The 19,927-nt window shown below is 36.9% G+C and overlaps 1 protein-coding gene across 1 annotated transcript in view; it reads left to right on the top strand.

The window, feature by feature from the left end:
- The window catches only part of gpat4 (glycerol-3-phosphate acyltransferase 4), a 35,496-nt gene extending 17,530 nt beyond the window's left edge, over window positions 1–17,966 (top strand). The window contains exons 4-12 of the mRNA XM_056467109.1: window positions 4,247–4,321; window positions 6,353–6,442; window positions 9,576–9,669; window positions 9,753–9,868; window positions 9,966–10,021; window positions 11,609–11,694; window positions 11,783–11,911; window positions 15,122–15,201; window positions 17,366–17,966. Coding sequence (XP_056323084.1) covers window positions 4,247–4,321; window positions 6,353–6,442; window positions 9,576–9,669; window positions 9,753–9,868; window positions 9,966–10,021; window positions 11,609–11,694; window positions 11,783–11,911; window positions 15,122–15,201; window positions 17,366–17,474 — 835 coding nt within the window. The 3' untranslated portion in view covers window positions 17,475–17,966. The remainder of the gene's footprint in view (window positions 1–4,246; window positions 4,322–6,352; window positions 6,443–9,575; window positions 9,670–9,752; window positions 9,869–9,965; window positions 10,022–11,608; window positions 11,695–11,782; window positions 11,912–15,121; window positions 15,202–17,365) is intronic.
- The last annotated feature ends 1,961 nt before the right edge of the window (window positions 17,967–19,927 follow it).

Here is a 19,927-nt window from a genome sequence, read left to right as displayed (position 1 = left end):
TTGGGCAATAGAAAATTGAAAAAACGTTGCCTGATCTGATGATTCTCGATTTCTGCTGACACATTCAGATGGTCAGGTCAGAATTTGGCATCAACACCATGAAAGCATGGATCCATCCTGCCTTGTATCAACTGTTCAGGCTTGTGGTGTAATGGTGTGGGGGATATCTTCGACAGGGCTCGAAATGAACCTTTTTGCTTGGTAGCACTAGTGCTTCTAACTTGGCAAATTTAGGCGCACCAGCCAACATTTAGTCGCACCCATCAGTTATGAGCACCGTTAAGACAAGTTTTATATAAACAGATTTATTGCATACTAATCAACTAACAAGCTAAAAAAATGATATGCTTGCGTGAGGAAAATATGTCTCAACGAAATCCCGTTATCACAAGAAAATACATTTTTATAACCTACCTGAGTGACAAGAAGATACACGGATGGACTGCTCACCGGCCCTGCACACATTGCTTGACATGAATGAATCTGTTAGCAATACGTTACTGTGCTGTGTTCGCACAGGTGGTGTCTGATATTGCACAGATGCTTCTGACACATACCTAATTATTTGCATACGTCATTTTAATAGCAATGCTGGTCTTTTCATGAGCTGCAATATTAGTTTAATTTTAGTCCGTGCAAGCCCCTTTAGCGATGGTGTACGTGGTGTTAAATTTTACATATAGCTGCTTGCACGCCTGGCAGCGTCTGGTAGGGGTGGGCGGTACACCGGTGTCATAGTCATCACCGGTGTGACATTGCACCACGACATGGATTTTCTAATACCGTCAATACCGTGATAAATCAATTATGCGCCTTGAACAGCTGCATTTACATCAATATTAGCTAATTCTAAATAATAAGGGATTCAGTTGTGGTCTGACTACCTGTCCTTATACTACAGGGCTCGAAATTGCAACCATTTTGGTCGCATGAGCGCCCGAAATTTAATCTATGCGCCCTCATAATATATTTGGGAGCATTTGTGTGTCTGAATATAATGGTTGTAGTGCAATCTGATTTGATTTTCTCTAAAAACTTGCTGAATCGCTCTACCCTGCTGCTGTATTGGTTCATATTAGCTGTCAGTCACTCAACGCTTCCCGCTGTCAGATAACAGGGAGCTTTTGTTACTGCAGGAAATGCAAACGGCTGAAGAGTGAAAAGTGCACAGGTCTGCAAACCTCACCTAAAGTTATAATAATAATAATGGCGCAGATGACAGCGATCATGACATGAGGTAAATGTTGATCCACCAGCTGAGATCAATCGAGTGTTTTCGGAGAAGGTGCCCGAATCTCGATGCGTTGCATTCACCGCGTGTTCAGCGCAAATGTCCGCTAAATATAAAATCTAACACTGTACACATCATCGCCAAAGAAACTCACCTTTACTAAGTTTACACTGAAACTACAGCTCATAACAAAGAGCGGAATTGCGCTGGTGGTCATCATGAGAATCCTGCTCTGTCTGCTCATAAATTGGTGCGGCTGACTCGCCTGCTTTATTCCACCAACACAGAGAAATGAAGATCAGCTCATAACGAGACTGAGCATTTACAAATGAAGGGTTAAACACCTCTCGTGCTTAAAATGTGTAGATGTGGCAAACAGTTACCTGAAACTTTCATCCTACAGTGAATGCTTTAGTTATTTTCATAGTGAACTTGAAGCCACTGGAAGTCTTTTATCCACTCTTTCAAAAATGTAGATGGTGGATTAACATTCACCACATGGTCAGTAATCAGATGTGCCATTATTTGTAGCTTCGTTTCTAAAACAAAGGTTAGGTGGTTTCTAAAACAAAATCTGTCAGTGTTGTTTTCATTCTCTCATCTTCAGCACTACATTTTTGCGGTTGTAGCTCTCCCTGTCATCTAAAGGCAGAAGGCATTGACTGAGTCATTGACAGCTGATTTTAACCAAACTATTCGCGGTCACTTCTAGAGCAATGGACCAATAAGAAGAGCACGAAGGCGGGGCAGGCATTGCTGGCTTTGTTTGACAAAGTTGACATGACAACAGTTTTAAACTGTTCCTGAGCCCTGCGTTTCAAGTGCAAAGATGCCTAATGCGTAAAAGTGTCCTAAATCTATTTTGCAGTGAAAACCGGTCACACGCAACAATTTTATGCACTCAAATGCTCCCAATTTTGAGGTCGCATAGATAAAACTTTGGGCGCAGATACAACCAAAATGGTCACAATTTCGAGCCTTGAATTGAGCATCGTGTCAATGCCACACCCTACCTGAGTATTGTTGCTGACCATGTCCATCCCTTTATGACCACAGTGAACCCATCTTCTGATGACTACTTCCAGCAGGATAATGCACCATGTCATAAAGCGTAAATCATCTCAGACTGGTCTCTTGAACATGACAATGAGTTCACTGTACTCAAATGACCTCCACAGTAACCAGATCTCAATCCAATAGAGCAGCTTTGGGATGAGGTGGAATGGGTGATTCGCATCATGGATGTGCAGCCGACAAATCTGCCGCAACTGCGTGATGCTATCATGACAATATGGAGCAAACTCTCTAAGGAATATTTCCAGTACCTTGTTAAATCTATGTCATGAAGGATTAAGGCAGTTCTACTAGTAAGGTGTACCTGAGGTGTATTAAGTGTATGTCTTGTCCTCGAAGGTTCTTAAACGATTGCTTTCTAGACCAATATGAATGTTTATGGAGATAATCAGACACTATGAACTGGCTCAGTTGCTGTTGATAGAAATATTATTAGAGCGTAAAGGGATAGTTTACACAAAAGTAAATTTACTCACCCTCAAAGTGGTACCAAACCTATGAGTGTCTATGTTTTGTAATGTTTTCTTTTTCTCTTCATCTTGAATTAACATGCATTTTAAGTGATCTTTCCATTCGATATTTAAAGGGTTCACCCAAAAATTGTAATTCTGTTATTAATAACTCACATCTTCAGAGCACAAACTGAGATATTTTAGATGAAATCTGAGAGCTTCCTCATCCTCCATAGACAGCACAATTTCAATATTTAGTACAAATATCAGTCAAAATACATGGTTCATTCATTTTTTGTTTTCGGCTTTTCAGGGGTTGCCACAGCGTAATGAACCGCCAACTTATCCAGCATATGTTTTACGCAGCTGATGCTGTTCCACCTGCAACCAATCACTCGGAAACAGCCATACACTCTCATTCACGCAAATACACTAGGACAATTTAGCTTATCCAACTCGCCTATTGCACATGTCTTTGGACTTGTGGGGGAAACCGGAGTTTATATATTTATTTACTTATTTAATATAATATATAGAGACTCTATAATATATAATATCTATAATATATAGAGACTCCGCTTGATTATTGATATTGTATACTATACTTACTATAAATATATATATATATATATATATATATATATATATATATATATATATATATATATCATAGATCAAGTTATAGAATCTAAATAACCTTAAGAATGAAAAAGTTTATAGCTATTTGCATTATTATGCTTTTATATAATCAATATATAATCAGTGGCATAAAATGATCTCAAAATGACAGTAATATCGCTTATTGCAACAGTTTCTGTGGCATTAAATTGCACAACAAAGATTCCTTATCATGATTGGCCTAGCCGTATTTAATTTCTTCTGTTTGAAACAAAACACAGGCCAGGGTTCCCACAGATCATTGAATTTCTGGAATATTATGCCATTTAAAAAGGTCTATTACAGGCATTGAAAGGCAGAGCATTTTTTTTTTTGTCCACTCATGGAATAGGAGGTATTTTTGTTTCCTTTTTCAGAAATCACATTGTACCTCTTCCCAACAGGTAAAACCAGCAACAATCAAGAACACATGATTATATGGTGTCGGTATGGCTTTGCAATCAAAAAAATTGAATTATGGAATTCAATGGGGCAAAAACAGCCATCAACATAACGAAAGGGTGGTCAATTTGAACAGTACACAAGTGTTAAAAAGCACTGCATGGTGTCTTTAAGTGAAAAAGAGTTGAACTTCAGTGTGGCTCAAATTCAAGCCTTCAAAACTGACAGGGCTTTAAGGGGTCAGCAGGTTTGAACCGTCAGCACTCTGAAACTATCAGCAGTTTTCAGGCTTTTCAGAGCCAATGCAAAAGTGCTGAAGGTTAAACGTGCACCTTATATTCTTATTCACTGCTGTTCTTTAATAATGTTTATGCAGTGGTTATGCTAAGCAGCGTCCTTATTAAATCTAACTTTCATCCTTTCGTTACAGGGTCACGCTTGCTTTCACCGGTGTGGGTCTTCTTGTGGTTCTGACGTCAATCGTTGGCCTGTTTCCGAATGGGAGGTAAGTGTGTGTGTACACTTCTGAAGGTCTTACGCCTTGGGCTATTGTGTGTTGGGGTTTCTTTTGTGTAGCACAGCTGCTAATCGTTGCTTTTGTTTAGTCCGTGTGGATGATTTACTACAGCATTAATATCAATGGTGTCATGTAGACGCTAAAAGGGTTTATTACTGTGGTGTTAATAATCTTTTATTGCACATCATCTTATCTAATACATACAAGCATGTACTACTGGGCTCTATTAGAAGGCAAAACACAGGAGCTGCACTTGGAGTTAGTGTTGAGTTGAATCCATTCTCAGATCTGTATAGATGTAAAAGAAGCCTTTAAATATATTTTTTTTGTGTGATATTGTCTCAGAAATTGTTGTAATACGCAATATTATTGACATTTTGAGATCATTTTATGCCACTGATTATTGAATGATTCTACAATAGCATAATAATGCAAATAGCCGTAAACATTTTCAAGGGACTAAGGCTTTTCATTCTTAAGGTTATTTAGATTCTGTAATTTGATGTTATATAAGGTAAATGTCCTATTAAATACCCTGTTAAATGTACTTCTAAGTAAATGTCCAATTATTAACTTTGACATTGGTGAGGTACACTGAAAAAAGTGTTGCATGCAAAACTGTTGCAAACAATTTGTTTTTGTTTAATTTAAACAAACAAATTAAATTGAGCAATGTTTAACTTAATTTGTTTGTTTAAATTCAGCCTAAATAAATTGTTTACAACCACTTAACATAAAAATTGAGTTAATCCAAGGAATAATCTTTGAATAATTTTTTTTAGTGTAGAATACTTTTTTATTTTGGTAAAATAAGCGTAATCTAGAGGCCTTTGCCTTTCATATAAGCCTCTTCTGATACCAAGTGATCAACTAGAAGTCGAGTTATTATTTGTTGTTCCTAAAACTTTCTTTAAAAAAGGCGACAAGAATTTTATAGGTAGTGTACATTCTGATGAAAACTTTTACAATAAAGTTCAATATAGATACAAATAAAAAAGTTTATCTTGTGTTTTTAAGCAGTGGTGTCTGAGAAAAGCCATTTTAGTTTTAATTTTGATTTCAATTTAATAAAAAAATTAATAAAGGTGTCTACTTTATTTTTTAGATACATTTTATTTTCTTTGTTTCATTTCTTAATAATTTTATTTTTATTTTGGCTCATTTTTGCTTATATTAACAGAAAGCTGTGTAAAATGAGTGTACATTTGTAATGTTTAAGGTCAGATTTGTGTTGTTTTTATTGAGTAAACGGTTCAAAAGTAATAATTGCAGAACATCATATTAAAATGAATGTTGAAGGATCATTACACAATAAAATCTGAATTGATGAATAGCTTTGCATCACAGGAATAAATGACATTTTAAAATATGTTCTCTTTGAAAACCTTGATTTTTAAAATGATAATAATATTTAATAAAATTAGTTTTTCCCAGTACTGGGTTGCAGCTGAAAGGGCATCCGCTGCGCAAAACAAATGCTGGATAAGTTGGCGGTTATTCCACTGTGGCGACCCTAGATTAATAAAGGGACTAAGCCGACATGAAAATGAATGAATGAATGAATGAAAATTTCTGTTTTGTGTATATTTATTTCCAATAAATGCAGCCGAAGAAATGAGCAGAAGAAACCTTTTTCATGAAAATCTTTTATAAATTTCCAGACTTTTAACGGCACTATAAAATCAACCAAATTGTCTTTTCTCCTTCTCATTAATGTACTTGTAGAGCAGTATTGATTTGAGCTCAAACTGAATCATTTTGGGGACGGGGGAGAAGCAGCAACAGAAAATGACTTCACACATATTAGTGAAATGAGTTGGCTGGAAAACAGTTGACTAGACAGTTCAGCAACACCTATTAAGAAACATTTCAGAGTGGATTTTACACAGAGAAAGAGAAGAGTATTAATTATATCTTCATGAAAAGTCAAACTAATATTAAACATAAGCATATATTTAATTGCGTGTAAATGTGACTTGTTTACACTTCTTCTTCCTCTGTCTGTGCTGTAATATGCAGGATGAAGAATTATCTCAGTGATAAGGTTCATCTGATGTGTTACCGGATCTGTGTAAGAGCCCTCACGGCCATCATCACCTACCATGACAGGTATTCACACACACAAACGCCAGCATATGTTAGCGCTTCAGCTACACATCTGTCAGCCCAGGGCCTGCAGTTAACACTCACCAACACTTGCCAGTTGCACTGTATAAACTGGCGGTGGGGAGGATGTGAAACAGTAGCCGAGCTTATGTGCCTTTTGAAGTAACGCATGAGAGATATGTGACAAAAATTCACACAAAAAGATTTTTAGACTTACTTGAGGTGGTTTTGAACTTGCAGAAAAGTGTTCATGTGAGTAATTGGAGATGGAAACATTTGTACGAAACACTGACGTAAACATGAGTTTTTTTCTTTATGTAGCCACAGGCGTAAAATGTCTGGTCACTATGACCTCCCAAAAATCCTCCAGACGTTGTTTTTCCGATTTGTATGGGGCTTGACATTGTCTTAATGTCCTTGCTGACAGGGAATTCATCAGGAATTGTGCATTTCTTCTTTTGTGCACAACAGTTGCAAGCTGCACTGCTACAATGACTTATATAGACCGTTTCAATGTGTTGATGCTATTGGCCCATGAACATTTCCTGCATGTTCCCAAACTCTTTTAATAACTGTAACAAGAGACAATTCAATCATATGTCAACATTAAAACAGCTGTCATAACATTATTTATCAATATGTGGACCTTTTAGGATTCTTGGGAGCTATGGAAATTAAGTGTAAAACAGAAAATACATTAGGGCATTGTTATTGTTTGCATCCCACAAAATGGTGTTGGTACATAGGGTCTTGGAAAGTCTTAAATTGCAAAAACCAAATTTAAGGCATTAAATTATTTATATTGTAATATTGTGTTGTCAAACAGAAATAATGGCAGGCCGGAGACTTATTTTTGCCATGGATTCGTTATTTTGAACTCATCGAAGAAAAGCAGTGGATTGTTGTAAAGTGTAGATTATGTGTAAGTAAAAACTCTTGACAACTGCAAGAAACACGACATCGAAAAAAGAAAAAAAAAACTTAATGAGAAGCACTACACCCCATCTTCAGCTAAACAACAAATGATTGGCATCAGTTTACGTCATCAGTTCAGGTAAATAATTTATTCAACTAAACTAAGAAATGGCCGTTGCTTTTATTGTTGAGGAGATGCAGCCACTGTCTACTGTTGAAGCGACTACGTTTTGAAAGATAGTACTGTTTTTTTTTTTCTCTTTTGGGAAACGATTTACACATTTGTTAAGGATATTTTGAAATAATTTATTCAGTGTATTATCTGAAAGATTTATTTTGATTTGGGGATGTTTTTATCATCTTACTGTTCATTCATTCATTTTCTTTTCGGCTCAGTCCCTTTATTTATCCGGGGTCGCCACAGCGAAATGAACCGCCAACTTATCCAGCACATGTTTTACGCAGCGGATGCCCTTCCATGTTACCCATTACTGGGAAACATCCATACACACTCAACTCACACTCATACTACGGACAATTTAGCCTTCCCAATTCACCTGTACCGCATGCCTTCGGAGTGTGGGGGAAACCGGAGCACCCGGAGGAAACCCATGCAAACGCTGGCAGAACATGCAAACTCCACACAGAAACGCCAACTGACCCAGCCGAGGCTCAAACCAGCGACCTTCTTGCTGTGAAGCGACAGCACTACCTACTGCGCCACTCTGTTGCTGCCTTACTGTTCATTTTGTTATTAAACATTTTAAAGGTTTAAAATCTGTTTTTGCCTTAATAAATTATTTCATGTTAGTACTCTTAGGCTTTATTGCTATCTTTATCTCAATGGACAGTGAATTTACTTAACTAATAACACAAAACATACAAAAGTAGCAAACAAATTCATTAATCTGTATATACAGCATGTATAGCTCTGGGCTCAAGATATAATTTTATCCTACATTTTTTTTAAAGGAAAATGAAGGTTTAGGTTCTATAGGTGGCTGTTAAATGCAGAGCCTCGCTATTCACCTTATTCTCCGCGTACGAGTGGTCGCAGCCATTTGAATCATTTTGGCTCGAGACTTCCGGTCTCATTCACTTCTATTCATTTTTAGATGTTAAAAACAGTTCGTTTTGTTGCAAACTGACATTTTCTCATTATATTACTCTACTTTGTCTGTAGAGTCATGCAAACACTTGTTTGTAGAGTAAGTAATTTGACCATTTTCTGACGTTTATTGTTCCTAGTCATTTCTCCCATAGGCAGCTGAATCAGAAGTTCTAAAACAATCGCAAAAATGAGCGCACTTCCGCATTGAAGAATAGCTTTTGAACTTTTAGCGTCGACCAGAAGGTAAAAGTTCAAAGAGGCAGTGTGCTGGGTGTGAGGGGTCCAGAGTGATTTTGGCAGCCCTTCTGCTCGCTCTGGATAAGTACAGTTCTTGGGGAGTAGGAAGGGTTGTACCAGTGATTCGCTCAATAGTTCGGACTGCTAACCAGTCTAACATTACCCGTGATCATCCTTTCATTATCACACGGTATGTTTTTACCTGCTTTCTTTTGCGTTAATATAGTTTAATTATCATTTTTTACAATAACATTGCTTTAATGCGAGATTAACTCCCTGTTTATGTGTAGTTAACTGGTGATCTGGGACCTTTTCCCAGGACAGATTACTGTGCACATGTTTTGTCAAATTAAAAGTATAGTATACAGCTATGTTTTGCTTGTTTTGACACATGTAAAATTTGTGGCTAAAAAATGATTAATTGTTTATGTTTGGTGTGGTCAGAGATATATTTGGTAAATCCTTTATTTTGAGCTCTGAAAATGATGTGAAATAAAAACTAATTGTAATACTATGAAACCATGATCCATTTGCTCATGATTATTGAGCAAGCTCACACACGACACATAAAAAGTGAAATAAATGAGGAGGCATGTGGAGATAACGCAAAATCTAAATCAAGTCATTTTAGCATGTCAAAGTCATATTTATGTGTATAAAATATATTTTCCCAACAATAAAATTGTGGCTAGTGAAAATGACGAGTGGCTAGTAATGTTGGAAAACTATTAGCCACAGTGGCTGGTCATCAAAAAAGTTAATGTCAAGCCCTGAGTATATATATTCATACTGTGGGACTTGTGTATACCTGATGCATTGCTTTTATTTTTCATATTTCTTATAATTTTCTTCACCTTCTTCTCTTCCTTCAAGTGAGAATAAACCCAAGAATGGAGGAATCTGTGTGGCCAATCACACCTCACCCATCGACGTCATCATCCTGGCCAGTGACGGATGCTACGCAATGGTAGAATATCCTTTTAGCTGAGGAGTGAGGATTTAAGTGATGTAGTGTGATGTAAATGAGCTCATTGTGCGTGTGGTCATCAGGTCGGTCAGGTTCACGGTGGTCTGATGGGGGTCATTCAGAGGGCGATGGTAAAAGCATGTCCACACATCTGGTTCGAGAGGTCGGAAGTGAAGGACCGACATCTAGTGGCCAAACGGTAACACTGCATTTACTTCAAACAGTCACTAGCCTCAATGTTTACTTGGTTGAGCATTTTTATTAGTCTCAAATGCAAACACATTGTATTTTTCTAGATTAAGTGACCATGTTGCTGACGAAAGCAAACTGCCAATCCTCATATTTCCAGAAGGTGAGTGCTAGAAGTGTTTCTGTTATCATTGCATTAACTATTCATTCAAGATGCTGTCTATATTAAAAGATGTGTATATATTAGTGAGTGATTAATTAAAAATAAATAAAACAGAGAGACTGCTTGAACTTAAAGTATTAAAGTTGATAAATCAGATAAGAGAAAAGCAAGGCCCTTAAAAGGTATTAAAAAGTCTTAATCGCATTTTAACAAGGTCGTAAGTTTTATTCAAGTGTTGTTTAAAGTGTTAGACTCCAAAAAAGCGTAAATATATTTAATTTCCTCTTAATATTAACAACAGCGTGCTCGATCGAGCCGGGGCGCGTCTGGCCAAGCTTAAACAGTGGCTGAAGCCTATCGCTGAAAACAACCACGTAATTTATTCTTTTCAATCTTTGTTTCTTCCGAACTTATCGGAGTTCTGTTGCATGGTTGTGCTCCATTAATTTATTTAACTACAACTGTTTAAGTTAAAAGTTTGATACTGATTAGAACTTGAAGTGGCGACGAGGTCTTAAAATATTCTGAGAAGGTCTTTAAAAAGTCTTAAAAAGGTATTGAAATTATCTTCAGAATATCTGGATGTACCTTGTAAAATAAAAATATTGTTCGTATTTTTAAAATATAGTTATGTACACAGTGTATTTTTGTGTATATGCATGACTATATTGTACATATACAGTTGAAGTCAGAATTATTAGCCCCCTTTGAATTCCTTTTTTCTTTTTTAAATATTTCCTAAATGATGTTTAACAGAGCAAGGAAATTTTCACAGTATGTCTGATAATATTTTTTTCTTCTGGAGAAAGTCTTATTTGTTTTATTTCGGCTAGAATAAAAGCAGTTTTTAATTTAAGAACCATTTTAAGGTCAAAATTATTAACCTCTTTTAGCTAATTATTTATTCGATAGTCTACAGAACAAACCATCGTTATACAATAACTTTCCTAATTACCCTAACCTGCCTAATTAACCTAATTAACCTAGTTAAGCCTTTACATGTCACTTTAAGCTGTATAGAAGTGTCTTTAAAAATATCTAGTCAAATATTATTTACTGTCATGGCAAAGAGAAAATAAATCAGTTATTAGAAATGAGTTATTAAAACTATTATGTGTAGAAATGTGTTGAAAAAAATATCTGTTAAACAGAAATTGGGGAAATAAACTAATAATTCAGGGGGCTAATAAATCTGACATCAACTGTATGTATATGTATGTGTAAATACAAAATTATTGTGGATGCAGTTAATAGTTTTGATAGCATTAATAGATTATGTATATATTAATAAAGATTAAATAGATATATATAGCAAATATTGTTTTTCATTGTCTACAGAACAAACCGCTGTTATACAATGACTTGCCTAATTAACCTAGTTAAGCCCTTAAATGTCACTTAAAGATACTAGTATTCAGCTTAAAGTCAAATATATTGTACTGTCTTCATGGCAAAGATGAAAGAAATTAGATATTAGAGTTAAGGTATTAAAGCTTTTGTGTTGAGAAATATCTTCTCTCCGTCTTCAACTGTATACGTATATGCAAGATATTAAAGAAATGTCCTTTATTTTGGTCATGTCTACAGGAACCTGCATCAACAACACTTCAGTCATGATGTTTAAGAAGGGCAGCTTTGAGATTGGCTGTACGGTTTACCCAGTGGCCATAAAGGTGAGATGACCTCTAATTTATGCGAGTTGTTGTTTGTGTTGTTATGGAGTGGTTGTGAATTCCTCCGGCCGTTGTTTTGTTTTGCCAGTATGATCCTCGTTTTGGTGACGCGTTCTGGAACAGCAGTAAGTTTGGGATGGTGAATTACCTGTTACACATGATGAGCAGCTGGGCCATTGTGTGCAGCGTCTGGTACCTTCCACCAATGAGCCGGATGGTGAGTATTATTTTTATTAAAAAATATGATTATTCATAGTGTTCTATACTATAAATTTGTGTTTTTAAAGAAGGGTGCACTACATAATTAAAAAAATAACAACAAATTAATACTAAAAATATTTCAAATAGAAGCAGATGATCATTTTTATGATGATGATTATAGATATTATTATTATTATTATTATTATTTTTTTTTTTTTTTTAATTATTATGATTATGATTATTATTATCATTATGTTAATTAATATTATCATTCTTTTGTTAGTAAAGAGCGCATTACAATAATCAGATGTGACTGTAAATGCATTTAAAATGATGTTTAACCCGTTAACTTAAGCAGCTCTCACGTTTTGAACATGACATGAAAATGACATGAGTGATTGCCGATCTTCAATGCTTTGGTCCACAGATTTAATCTTTGTCGTGTTTTAAAGAAGATTGTAGATGACGTACAAACATTAAATTAAATTAATGTGCCTTCATGTTCATGAAAAATAATAAAAGAATGAATGTATATGTTACTATAATGCTTGCAATATATATTTCACCAAACATGTGTCAGCCTAAAATTGACAGAAAGATCAAGCCTGTATATCTGAACAAATTTAAAGTTGATATCTCAAAATATTAGCTTTCAGTAAGATTTTGTTCGGCCGCAGTACCAGACAAGACCACCAGATGACCTCCAGTTTTCATTGGTGACCATACAAGGGTGCCCCCTACATTTTGAGGAATATGAACTATTTTACATACTTTTGACAACATTTATAAAGTAGACATGACTTTCTAAAGTATTATGGGCAGTTTGGTTGTATTTGACTTGAATTTAACCTTTAAAAAACATCTAAATAAAATGTTTACATGGGCATTGCTGTAGCAAAGTAATGCTTTACCACTCTGATGAGTATCCTTGCTGTAAATTGATAAAGAACTGTTGCTCAGTAATATCTATCAAAATATCAGTCATCAGATATGGAAAGTAGACATGTAACTGTAACCGGCTCGGTCTCTGCGTGCTCGCTGGCCTCTAGCACCACCGCTGCTACTCTGTGTTGTGTTGTATGTGTTGGTGGGGTGGTAAACAGGAGATGCAGGCAAAGAGAGGTTCGCGATCATGACTCGACCATTTATTTGACAGAAGGGCACCTATCAGTGTTGATAACACACACTGAGGAAAATATAGTGCACTACGCATTTACGGTATCAACACTACTGTATGCCAAGAGGCTCAAACAACACAAACTTCAAAATACCTTGATAAAACAGTGTCATAGCGACATCTTGTGGACAAAATAAAACACAGCCCTACATAACCATAAGGGATGTACTGATACTATTTTTTTGAATCCGATCCCTAAAATTCTGAGTATCGACCGATACAGATCTGATCTCGATACTGTGACGTTGTTTTTTTTGTTTGTTTGTTTGTTTGTTTGTTTACATAACACCGTTTCTATAGTTCTGGTGCTAAACTCAAATAAAATATCTTCTTTAGTAACAATAACAGACCTATAGGCCTACTGTATATGACAGACACAATCTAAATAAAAACATGACGCTTGCTGTAAACTAGGCTACATTATTTAAGCATTAGTTATGACATTGATCTGTTGTGGTCCAGCTTATGTTTTCTTTTTTAATATTAAGATTTTTCTTTTATATCTGCAATAGGCTACCACTATTGACACTAGTCGTTGGTAAAATAATCAGCCTTTTAGCAAAGCCTGATATTTTCCTATAGGTTTGACACAGACTAAACTAAACTGTCTGAGGCCACTTTTACTTAATAAATCCATATTGTGCTCATCAGTGTCACTTTTATTAATTTAATCAACTACTTTGACCACAATGAGCAAGGATTTACAAATTCGCTATTCGCAGCGCTGAAAGTATTGCCCTCAGAAGAATAAACTCAGTCAGAAGGATGAGAAAGCAGAAACTCATTGTGAGAATTTTACGTAGCGTCACATCTGCGCAGCCGTTGCGTAAATGAAGCGCTTGATGAATCACTCAGACACGCCGCACTCTCCGGTGTCTGCGGACATTTCAAAACTGATCCTCAGAAAGGGAAGAAATCAGTGCGTTGAGGATCTGTCAAATGTATTATTGAGCCTTTTCTAATTTAAAGTTTCAGGTAGGCCTACTTTGCGTGTGAAGAGCAGGTACTAACCCTCTCTACTCCAGTATTGCAAATGCGATCTGCTGATCTAACAGACACAGCGCAACATGATTTAGAAACCGCAATGAACTCCTTGTTGCAGGTCAAAATGAACCCATTTAATGCTAAACTAAATGCATTTCTCCACTGATTATTTAAACTAATAATAAGAAATAGTCCTGGAGAAAGTTTTTTGAGTTGTCATGTATGCGACACGCAGTTTGAATTGTGAATGAATGGAGAATGATTGACATGTGCGGTGGCGGGAAGCGCTGAACTGAACATGAATTTAAGCACTTGAATATTCATCTGTACTTCACATTAAACTATAGAATGGCTTCAGAACATTTGGGATATAGTAGCATACATGACAACTTTCTATTGCCTTACAATAGGCTACCTTCATGGCTTTTGTTGGCTTATAAATGACACAGAATATAGCACACGTGCAAGATTGCATTGGGATCGGTACCAGCTGGCCGATACCCGATCCAGCAGAAATATGCGGCATATGCAATCCATGTATCAGGATCGGTGCAGCCCTAGTAACCATAAATGATCTATCTATCTGTCTGTCTGTCTGTCTGTCTGTCTATCTATCTCTATCTATCTCTATCTATCTATCTATCTATCTATCTATCTATCTATCTATCTATCTATCTATCTATCTATCTATCTATCTATCTATCTCTATCTATCTATCTATCTATAAATAAAAATAAATAAATAAATTCCCTTCATTTGAACTTTTGAGAACCATGATTTTTTTCTTTGAATAATATATTGCACATAATAATATCATATACTTTAACATAATATAATATATAAATATAAAAATATGTAATAAAATATGATCAATAATAGAATAAATAATAAAAATAACAAATATATTTTTGTAATTTAACAAATAAATGATTGTCAAAGTTGTAATGTACTCTCTAAACTCTCTAAAAAGAAAAACATATAGGACCCAGAGTGTGTATGTTACATTACAGCATTTTCTTCACCCCTTCACTATATTCAGGTGAGTTTGAAATGATTGTTTGACAGGAAGATGAGGACGCTGTGCAGTTTGCCAACAGAGTCAAAGCAGCCATTGCACGAAAAGGAGGACTAGCAGACCTGTTATGGTGAGTTGACACACACCTTTGATAGGATTCAGGACACACCAGCTATATTTCTGTCTATAGCTGCTAGATTATATCAAGCAGCAGCCTCCCACTGTCCCTCGGGAAGCCAATACGTAAGTAACTAAAACTGAAATTCTTCGACTCTGCAATGGGGGCTGGCTCCAGGAAGTCCAGATGATTTCTGACTGCAGTGGTAAATTGGCCAATTTTACAGCTGATAAAAACATGTTTACAGCCTGGTACAAAAGATGGTTTTGGTTTATATAGCCATTACCCTTCATGATAACTGTGAGGGGGTGAAATTTTTTTATAACTCATCCCATTCGTTTTTATTAAGTCTGCATAATTAAGGGCGTGGCCACTTGAGTGACAGCTAAGTCTGACTGCTCACTGTCTTGCCACCTCAGCTGATTTCGGCTGATTAGCCGCTGAACTCGGCATATATATATCATATTTTTTTTTAATGTGGCTTTTACTCATCCCATTCGTTTTTATTAAGTTATATTAAGTCTGCATAATTAAAGGGCGTGGTCACTTGAGTGACAGCTAAGTCTCACTGCTCACTGTCTTGCCACCTCAGCTGATTCCGGCTGATTAGCCGCTGAACTCTGCATATACATCATATTTTTTGTTTGATGTGGCTTTACACAGTCAATAGCCTTTGGGAATTATTTCTTACCATACAGACCTGATTGGTGGATTGCTGCACAGATGGTTGTCCGTCTGTAAGGTTCTTCTCCTCAGAAGAACGCTGGAGCTCAGACAGAGTGACCATCAGGTTATTGATCACCTCCCTGACTAAGGCTGTGAATACTTCTGTACATGTGATTTATCAGGGGTTTTATTTTTAATAAATTTGCAACCATTTCAAAAACTCTTTTCTCACATTGTCAGGAAGTAAATGAATTTAATCCATTTTGGAATAAGGCTGTAACATTAAAAAATGTTGAATAAGTGAAGCGCTGTGAATACTTACCGGATGCACTGTATCTTATAATCATACAAAACAACACAATATTTATTTCTAAAGCACATTTAAAAACAACTGAAGTTGACCAAAGTGCTGTACATAGGAGTACTAAAGACAGGGAAGAAAATAGCTCCTTAGATAATGAAATATTAAATAATAATAATAATAATTATTATTATTATTAAAATGATATAGCAGTCTGCATTTGGCCCATATGCCCTAAAATATACACACAAAAGGGAGAATGGAAAGAAGTCCACATGAGCCGGAAGCTGCAACTTTTTTTTTTTCGTATTATGACACATTTCCTAGAGAAACAGAATATTAAATGAGTAAGCTGCAAGCTGATTGGATGTACTCCAGTAGGCATTTTATTCAGAAAGATGGGGAAAGGGGTTTGGGGAGAGTTATTACAACATAACAATTCAATTCAATTCACCTTTATTTGTATAGCGCTTATACAATGTAGATTGTGTCAAAGCAGCTTCACATAAAAGGTCACAGTAAATAGGAACAGTGTAGTTCAGTTTGTAGTGTTTAAGTTCAGTTCAGTTTAGCTCAGTTCAGTGTGGTTTAATAATCACTACTGAGAGTCCAAACACTGAAGAGCAAATCCAACGATGCGCAGCTCTACAGATCCCGAACCATGCAAGCCAGTGGCGACAGCGGAGAGGGAAAAACACTTCACTAATGGCGGAAGTGAAGAAAAAAACCTTGAGAGAAACCAGGCTCAGTTGGGCACGATCATTTTAATTTCTCCGCTGGCCAAACGTCTTGTGCAGAGCTGCAGTCTCAGTGGCGGAGGCTGGAAGCTGGCCTCAGCGAAGACTCGTCTGTCTCTGGAGCGTCACAGGAATCAGTCTCATGTTCTCCACTCGTCCATGACCATCACAGTAGCTGCTCAGGACTCCTCCTACTCACCATTTCTGTTTGTTGTCAAAACTGACAGGTAGAGGGGGTGTGGTAAAGTATGTTAGCCCCGCCCAATACCTCAGACAGACCTAATCTGAGAATTCAACTGAAAATAAACAGGAAGTGCATTTTCACATTTTAATTAAAGATTACAAGAGCAAACTATATTTTTTTGTCTTAATGACATGCGCAGATGAATTGTTCACCACAAAACTAGCAAAGTGAGCTGACAAAATCACTATGGCTAGTTTTGATTTCATGGGGACTTTAATGTGTTTCCAGGGACGGCGGGTTAAAGCGAGGGAAAGTCAAAGAGGTCTTCAAAGAGGAGCAGCAGAAGCTGTACAGTAAGGTGTTGGTGGGCAGCAGTGAAGACCGCAGTCGATCCTGAAGGGCCGCCAAGTGTGTGTTTGACTTGACTGGTGCTGCTCCCAGCGAGAGCCCAGACCCTCAGCAGAGGCAGAGAGCGGTCCTCGACCGGCCCCTTCCTTAACCTGCAGACACAACAGATGATGTGGAGAGCTGCGCTGGAAAACAGGAGCTTCGCTGCACGACTGACCGGCTCTGGGGCTGAGATTTACACCGACATCATACTTGAGTGATTGTTTTTTGTTTGTTTGTTATGGTTTTGAATATTTGTGCTCTGTTACTGTAATGCATGATGTCCCGGGAGAGATGGTGGAAGAGTTTGAGGTGATTTATTTAAGCTTGTAAAGTAATAACATTAAAAATAATAAGGGATGTTGTGCGTAGAGGTGTAGTGTGGGTAGAACCATGGAGAAAAACCGTGTCTGTCAAGTGTGTTTCTGCTCAGCGTTTCAGCTCCTCATCATGATGGCCTCTCTAGTGTGCTGTGCTCTTTTTAATAAAATGGGTTTTTTTTTTAGACAACGTGATTTTTTTGGGTTATCATTATGCATTCTCACTTTGTTGATGTGATAAACCTCTAATAATTCACATTGGATAGTTTATTTTTATTAAGCAGAATACTTTATTGAGTGAGGAACATTCTGGGTTGCACACAATTGATTCGAGTTAGGACAACATGGAGGAATTAAGTTAACTCATTAGTTTTTACAATTTTTACTTAGTGGATTGAACTTAATCAACCCCCCCCCACCCCCCAAAAAAACCTCAAGAATTGTGTTGGTTCAGCTCAATTAAATGAAGTAGTTTGAACAGGTCATTTTTCGAGTGAATGTATGTGACTGGGTCGTATTGAGATTTGTATACCATCTGAAAGGGGTGGCGCAGTGGGTAGCACGATCACCTCACAGCAAGAAGGTCTGTTTGGAGTTTGAAGGAGTTTGCATGTTCTCCCCGTGTTGGCGTGGGTTTTCTCCGGGCTCTCCGGTTTTCCCCACAGTCCAAACACATGCGCTATAGGGGAATTGGTAAGCTAAATTAGCCGTAGTGTATGAGTGTGTTGTGTTGTTGCTGGAAAAGCATCCGCTGCGTAAAACATGTGCTGGATTCATTCCACTGTGGCGACCCCTGATTATTAAAGGGACTAAGCCGAAAATGAATGAATTATTACCATCTGAAAGCTGAATAAATAACTTTCCGTTAATGTATGGTTTAATAGGACACAATTTAGAAATCTGGAATCTGAGGGTTGAAAAAAAGTCAATATCTAGAAAATCACTTTAAAAAGTTGTTCAAATTAAGTCCTTAGCAATGCACATTACTGATCAAAAGTTGTATTTTGATATATTTACAGTAGAAAATTTACTAAATATCTTAAAGGAACATGATTTTTTTTTGTTGTCTTAATCATTGTTTGGCATGGTGCATTATTCTTCTGGAAGTAACCATCAGAAGATGGGTACACTGTGGTCATAAAGGGTCCAGCAACAATACTCGGGTGGGCTGTGGTGTTGAGACAATGCTCAATTGGTACTAATGGGCCAAGAGAATATCCCCCACACCATTACACCACTAACACAAGCCTGAATCATTGATACAAGGCAGGATGGATCCATGCTTCCATGATGTTGATGCCAAATTCTGAACCTACCATCCGAAATCAAGCCAACCAAGCAGAAATCGAGACTCGTCAGACAAGGTAACAATTCTCCAATCTTCTATAGTCCAATTTTGGTGAGCCTGTGTGAATTGTAGCCTCAGTTTCCTGTTCTTAGCTGACAGGAGTGGCACCCAGTGTGCTCTTCTGCTGCTGTAGCCCATCTGCCTCAAGGTTGGACGTGTTGTGTGTTCAGAGATGCTCTTCTGCAGACCTCGGTTGTAACGAGGGATTATTTGAGTTACTGTTGCCTTTCTATCAGCTGAAACAAGTCTGGCCATTCTCCTCTGACCTCTGGGATCAACAAGGCATTTGTGTCCACAGAACTGCCGCTCACTGGATATTTCCTCTTTTTCAGACCATTATCTGTAAACCCTAGAGATGGTTGTGCGTGAAAATCCCAGTAGATCAGCAGTTTCTGAAATACTCAGACCAGCCCAACCATGCCACGTTTAAAGTCACTTAAATCACCTTTCTTCCCCATTCTGATGCTCGGTTGAACTGCAGCAGATCGTCTTGACCATGTCTGGGTGCCTAATAAATGTACCTAATAAGGTGTACCTAATAAATTGGCCGGTAATTGTATTCATATGATTTATTAAATTGATCAAAAGTAACGTTGTTAATATTATGTATACACACACACACACACACACACACAATTTTATCAGTTTAACATGTCGTTGTGTAATTAAATTATATTTTTTAAAATTCTTAATTATCCATCCAAAAAAAAAAACTTTGACAAGAGCATAAATCTGAAAGAGACCAAGAAAAGCTTTTGTGTCTTGAATGGTCTGAAAATTGTCAAATTCATTATA

This window comes from Danio aesculapii, chromosome 10, assembly GCF_903798145.1.
Source record: "Danio aesculapii chromosome 10, fDanAes4.1, whole genome shotgun sequence".
In the NCBI taxonomy this organism is placed as follows: domain Eukaryota; kingdom Metazoa; phylum Chordata; class Actinopteri; order Cypriniformes; family Danionidae; genus Danio; species Danio aesculapii.
Note: the sequence above shows the minus strand (reverse complement) of the source record. Positions and strands in the feature narration are given on the sequence as shown.